The sequence below is a fragment of the Silurus aristotelis genome (assembly GCF_946808225.1).
Source record: "Silurus aristotelis genome assembly, chromosome: 10".
NCBI lineage: Eukaryota > Metazoa > Chordata > Actinopteri > Siluriformes > Siluridae > Silurus > Silurus aristotelis.
This window is the reverse complement of record NC_139583.1, coordinates 29,339,593-29,345,592: the sequence shown is the minus strand read 5'-3', so window position 1 is coordinate 29,345,592 and position 6,000 is coordinate 29,339,593. Positions and strand designations below refer to the sequence as shown.

Genomic DNA, 6,000 nt, shown 5'->3' with positions numbered 1-6,000 from the left:
CACCCCAGGCCTACTCACCTTCTCACGCACATCAGTTCCTGGACAGGACAGAAAATCAGTTCTCACTTTGATTATTCAATTCATTTTTATTTGTAGAGAACTTTTAAGACATTGTCTCAAAGCTGTGTCAAAGTTTGTAACTGATAATTGTACGTTTCTACCTAATGATTGAACCAGTGGAGACTGTGGTGAAGGAAAAGACTTCATGAGACAGAAACCTTGAGAGAAACCAAACTCAAAAGGGAAACCGTACTCATCCTGAACAGCGCATGTCCATTCATTACACTTCCATCATTGTTAAGATGTTCAGAGAAATGCAAACTGTGGTCCTGAGCACATTGTAGCAGACTGTTGATATTAATTACGGTCCAAATTCATCCTCAAAGATGCTTCTTGAGATGTTTAGTAACGTCATGAATCTTTAGGCTGTTGATGTGGAACCATCCTCACACAGAGTGATCTCCAACGGGTCACTGGTACCTCAGGAGGATGTTAAACTTGACAGGAAGAGACGGAGAGAGAGTTAGAGGGGGAGTGAGGTTATCAGGTTCATCTGTTTCTCATCACTCGAAGTGAAAATCATCATGGCATATACCAGTCGTCTTTGTTCCTTCTATTCACTGATCTCTACTCTGTTCATCATGAACAAATGATCACTGACTCATCCACTCACGTCTCCTTACTTCTGTTGTTTTTTCTTTTTCATTTGGTTATTTAACCATCAAAAAAACATTTAACATCTTTCTCCCATCCGTATGCTCTTCTTTATACCAATGATGATGATGATGATGATGATGATGATTTCAACATCTGATATCTGATTACACACTGAACTGATACAGTCTTTTATTTCCAGGAACATGTCGAGTTTGTTCGGAGTAAATTGAGACTCGAGCTGAACAGAACAGATTACTCCAATTTCATTTCCATCAGAAACACCATTTGACTTTGACTTTTTTGCTCTTGTGAACTTCTCCTAGATTTTCAGTTATGTTTCGAGTCATCCTCATATATATATATATATATAGACAAGAGAATTGGGACACCTGACTTTTGTATACTGTAGCATAAAGTTTTCCCTTCACTTGAACTTGGAGACCCAAACCCTGTTCCAGCATGACAATGCCCCTGTGCACAAATCCAGTTTAATGAACACCTGCTTGACATGCGTTGGAGTGGAAGATCTCCTGCTTAAGCGCTCCAAACCTGTTGAACACCTTTAAGATGAGTGTGAACACTGATTGCACCCCAGACCTCCTCACCTTCTCACCTTCGTCAGTATCAGACTTTACTAACACACTTGTGGCTGATGAACACAAATATCCCTAAGCACACTCTGAAATAGTGGAACATCTTCCCAGAAACCCTTTCTTATTAATGCATGATGCTTTTTTTACATGAAGTACAATTTTGTAAGTGCTTGGCCCCCGAAAATCGCTGCTCACAGCTACATCTGTTCTTTATTTTTGGCTGTATTTTTTGGCAGAAGCGCCTCACTGACATCTGGCACTGTTTCTCCGACTGCCTTACAGTTATAGTGTGTTATAAAATCATAATTAGCAGCTCTCCTGTTCTTTATTAAAAAAAAACAAACATTAGTGTAATTTATTATAAAAGTCATGTTGCATTGCATCCTAACGTACAGCGTTTTAATAAAACTCTCTACTCTCATATTTACACGTTTGGAAGCCATGAGCACTGACCTGAAAAGAATTCTCCTTCCTTTAAACCCAAACACACACACACACACACACACACACACACACACACACACACACTGAGAGAAATACGATTAGCATCAGCCATGTACATGCAGGAAAGTGAATCTGGCCTTAATAACGTCTCATTGATAGAATTTAAATTGGATGTTAAATAACCATTACTGCTCCTGATTGCCTGGTGGCTCGTTGAAACGGAGCAGCTCTTTTCTTCGGTTTCTCCGAGACGTATGAAATTGGGGTGAGATTGAATTAAAGCATGGACAATTACGGCCGTTCAGGACAGGAAGACGGTTCTTTTGGGCCGTACGTGTGCGTGCGTGTGTGTGTGTGTTGGAGAAAGCCGTGACACTGTGGAGACATTTTTTCCCTCTGTCTCCTGTTCAGCCTGCAGTGGTGTAATATTGATGCTAATGACTAGTGCTGATATTAGACAGAGAACTGAAATCTAATATCTGTCAATAACTCAGTGATGAAATAAAGCGTTTCGGGTCTGGAATCTGTTTTTGGGACATTCTCCAGCCATGTGTTGTTCTTCCCCGAACTGTTACCTTTAAAATGGGTGGCCCACAACAGCAGAAAACATGTTTGGATGCAGCATGAAATTCTTGCCTTATTTGGATTGGAATATGTGGAAGTTCTCCTGCAACAGATCTCTAAACCTATTAAAGTTGGGTTATGGTTAGGGTTACACCCCCAGGCCTCCTCACCTTCTCACCTACATCAGTACCTGACTTTACTGACACAATTGTGGCTGAATGAATCTCCTCAAGTCAAGTGGAACATCTTCTCAGAAGAGTGGAGCTTCTTATATCTGCACATTTAGACTAAATGTGGCCTGCCAGAACAAGAAGTCAGCATGCAGACGGGTGCAATGCCAACAATCTGTCTCTGAATGTCATGTCCATCATTACCACGTTCTACAGGTGGACTGTCATGAGGAGCTTCATCACAGCCTGATTTGGGAATTGGGTGGTCTCCGATCACAAAGGCCCTTAAACCTGGACTGCTCATTTGTAATTTGCGCTGAATTATTATCAAGACATCTTGAAAAGACCAAGACATCAGATCACCACGAATCCAGAATCACCGATCTGGACTTAAAAGAAATCAGTCCTGACCTCACATTTCTCACCACTGATGTATCTCTGTTCCATTAAAGTACAAAATTATTCTCCAGAAATAAATAATGCTGTCATAAAGCCAAAGATGAACCCATTCCTGTCAGGTGTTATCTCTGGAAGTCAGGAGGCTCGTGGCCCTGCGAGCACTTTCACGCCAGCTGCCCCTGATCTTATCTCCACTCGGGCTGCGCTTCTTAAGGCCTCCCATTTATTTATTCACCGGCAGAGGAAACGAGGGATTTATTGCTGCATTATGGCCATTTAAAGGTCAGACCATAAAAAGAAGGATGTGGATGAAACTGTACGGCTGAAACCTCGCCTGGGAGGAAAAAAGACTCCTGTGAGACACAAAGGATAAAAAATCTACAAACGGAACGAATTAAAGAGTAAACGAAAGAGTCATCGGTTTACTCAGTATTCATATCAAGAAGCATGATGTGGCTTATGGCATGGAGACTATGGTGTGGTCTGGAGAATGTGGTGATGAGGAACAGAGGGATGGAGAATGGGGAAATGGACAGCAGGGAGATGGAAAATGGAGAGATGAAGAACAGAGTGATAGAGAACAGGGTGATGGAAAATGGGGTAATGGAGAACAGAGTAACTATAAAGTGGGTGATGGAGAACAGTCTGATGGAGAATGGAGTAATGGCAAAGGGCTGATAGAGAACAGGGTGATGGAGAAGTGGGTGATGGAGAACGGAATAATGGAGAGGGGGTACTGGAGAACAGGGTGATGGAGAATGGGGTGATGGAAAATGGAGTGATGGAGAACGGAATATTGAAGGGTGGCGTACTGGAGAACATGGTGATGGAGAATAGGGTGATGGAGAACAGGGTCATGGAGAATGGAGAGATAAAGAAGAGGGTGATGTGGAATGGTTTGATGGAGCGTAAAAGTGATGGATAACAGACTATTGGATAACAGGCCAAAGAAAAGGAAAGGGATGGAGAAGTGGGTGATGGAGAATGGCTGATGAAGCAAAATGCAATGGGGAATGGTGTGATGGAGAACAAGGAGATTAAGAATGGCATTACAGAAAACAGAGAGTTCTTGGAGAATGGAGTGATTGAGATCAAGGTGATACAGAATATGGTAATGGAGAATGGAGTGATGTAGAGCGGGATGATGAAGAACAGGATGATGAAGAGCAGGATGATGGAGAAGGTGGTGATAGAGAATGGAGTGATGGATAGCGGGATGATGGAGAACGGGATGGAAAAGATGTAACCTACATCATTGAAAACTGATTGTTTTTCAAAGACACACGGGACGAGTAAAAAAAAAAAAGAGAGCATGTTCATCTAAATGTTTTATTTCATTTGATCTCATTTATTGATTTATTTGTAAAAAAAACCTGTTAATTAATTAATTTATTTTTTCAATTATGAATTATTTATGGAAATATTTTAAGCTTAAAAAAAAAATCATTTGTAAAATGATGTAAATGATGGAAGTGACAGTTTGAAGGTCGTTGCATGCAGGCGTTATGTGTTTCAAGGTGAAATGTGTGTATGGAAATAATCATTTGTGTATATTAATAGGTTTGGGAGATTTTAAGGACATCTCCTGTCCTCTTGCATCTCATCTGAACTCATCTGTCTCTTGTCGGTATTTTCTAGAGCGAGCATCATTCAGAGGAAGATCATCTCTTTCCAGGATGAAGGCTCTCTGACAAAGCGACTGTGTGAGAGAGGTGAGGCTTTGATTCTCACCACGGAGACGTTCGTTTCCTTCCTCTGATCGAGTCATGCATCGTTCTTCTCCCGTTCTTTTCTTTCTCCACTTTTAAAAATGTATGTCGACTTTGTTCAGTGTGTGTGTGTGTGTGTGTTTGTGTGTGTGTGTGTGTGTGTGTGTGCTCTCTTTTTGTGTGTGAGTAATTTTGGGTTTTCTCCTCTCCAGAGCCGTTATATGGTGAGGCCACTGAAAAACCTCTGCTGGATTGCTGCGCCTGTGGAACGGCCAAGTACAGAGTCACCTTCTACGGGAACTGGTCCGAAAAACTGCACCCCAAAGACTATCCCAGTGAGTCAGAAACACAACACACACTGTCAGAAAGCATCATGGATACACACCAATCAGGAATAACCTTCACATCATAAGATTCTAAGTGTTGAAGTGAAGAACACTGATGATCTCTTCATCATAAACCTGTTAGTGGACACTGTTAGTGTCCTCAATGTCGACGTGTTGGAAGAAGAAAACATGTAAGGATTTGAGCAACAAATTGTGACGTCTAAACGACTGGGTCTGAGCGTCCCCAAAACTGAAGCTCTTGTGGGATGTTCCTGGTCTGCAGTAGTCAGAATCTATCAAAAGTGCTCCAGGTAAGGAAGAGTGGTGAACCAGCGACAGGGTCGTGGGGGACGAGGATCATTGATGCACGTGAGGAGTAAAGGCTGGTCGGTGTGGTGCGACTTACAAGTGAGCAATTGTGCCAGGAGTGGCAGCTTCTTGGTGCTGGGATTTGAACTCATGACCTTCTGATCCATAGTCCAATGTCTAAACCTTCAACAAAAGTATTGGGACACCTGACTTTTCCAGTCATATGTGGTTCCTACTTAAACAGAATGTCTTTGGATGCAGTAGCATGTGATTTGCCCTTCACTTAAACTCGGAGACCCAAACCCAAACCTCATTAACTGATATAGCCGCAGAGCTTCCTAACACTCTGAGATGGTGTTCAGAGGAGTAAATTAAGAAACAGAGTTACTGACACACTGAATTCCAGTTCAGGCTTGAGCAAGTCGGATCGATATGCTGATTAAAAGCGTGTCTGAAAACAGGATGAAGCCAGGAATGAAATGTAGGAGTTTATAAAACTGATTGTGTGCGTGTGCGTGTGCGTGTGTGTGTATGTGTGTGTGTGTGTGTGTGTGTGTGTGTGTGTGTGTGTGTGTGCGTGTGTGTGTGTGTGTGTGTGTGTGTGTGTGTGTGTGTGTGTGTGTGTTGGAGGGGGGGTGGGGAGGTGGAGCTCAGGGAATAGATTGTAAAAGAAAGGTTGCTATGTGGAACAGGTGTGAAGAAAAATTGTTAGAAACAGCACAAGGGAGGAGGTGCAGCATGAAGCCACCTGCCATCAGCCTGATTTTTCTCCTCTAAACCATCCGTCCTTTAGACAAAAAGCAGATAAATATGAGCCTCATCTTACTTT

At 42.2% G+C, this 6,000-nt stretch overlaps 1 protein-coding gene across 1 annotated transcript in view; it reads left to right on the top strand.

Moving 5' to 3' along the window:
* Window positions 1-6,000, top strand: part of spon1a (spondin 1a) — a 78,375-nt gene that overhangs the window by 13,508 nt on the left and 58,867 nt on the right. Inside the window, exons 4-5 of the mRNA XM_083552945.1 lie at window positions 4,466-4,539; window positions 4,749-4,871. Of these exons, the coding sequence (XP_083409071.1) occupies window positions 4,466-4,539; window positions 4,749-4,871 (197 nt within the window). The remainder of the gene's footprint in view (window positions 1-4,465; window positions 4,540-4,748; window positions 4,872-6,000) is intronic.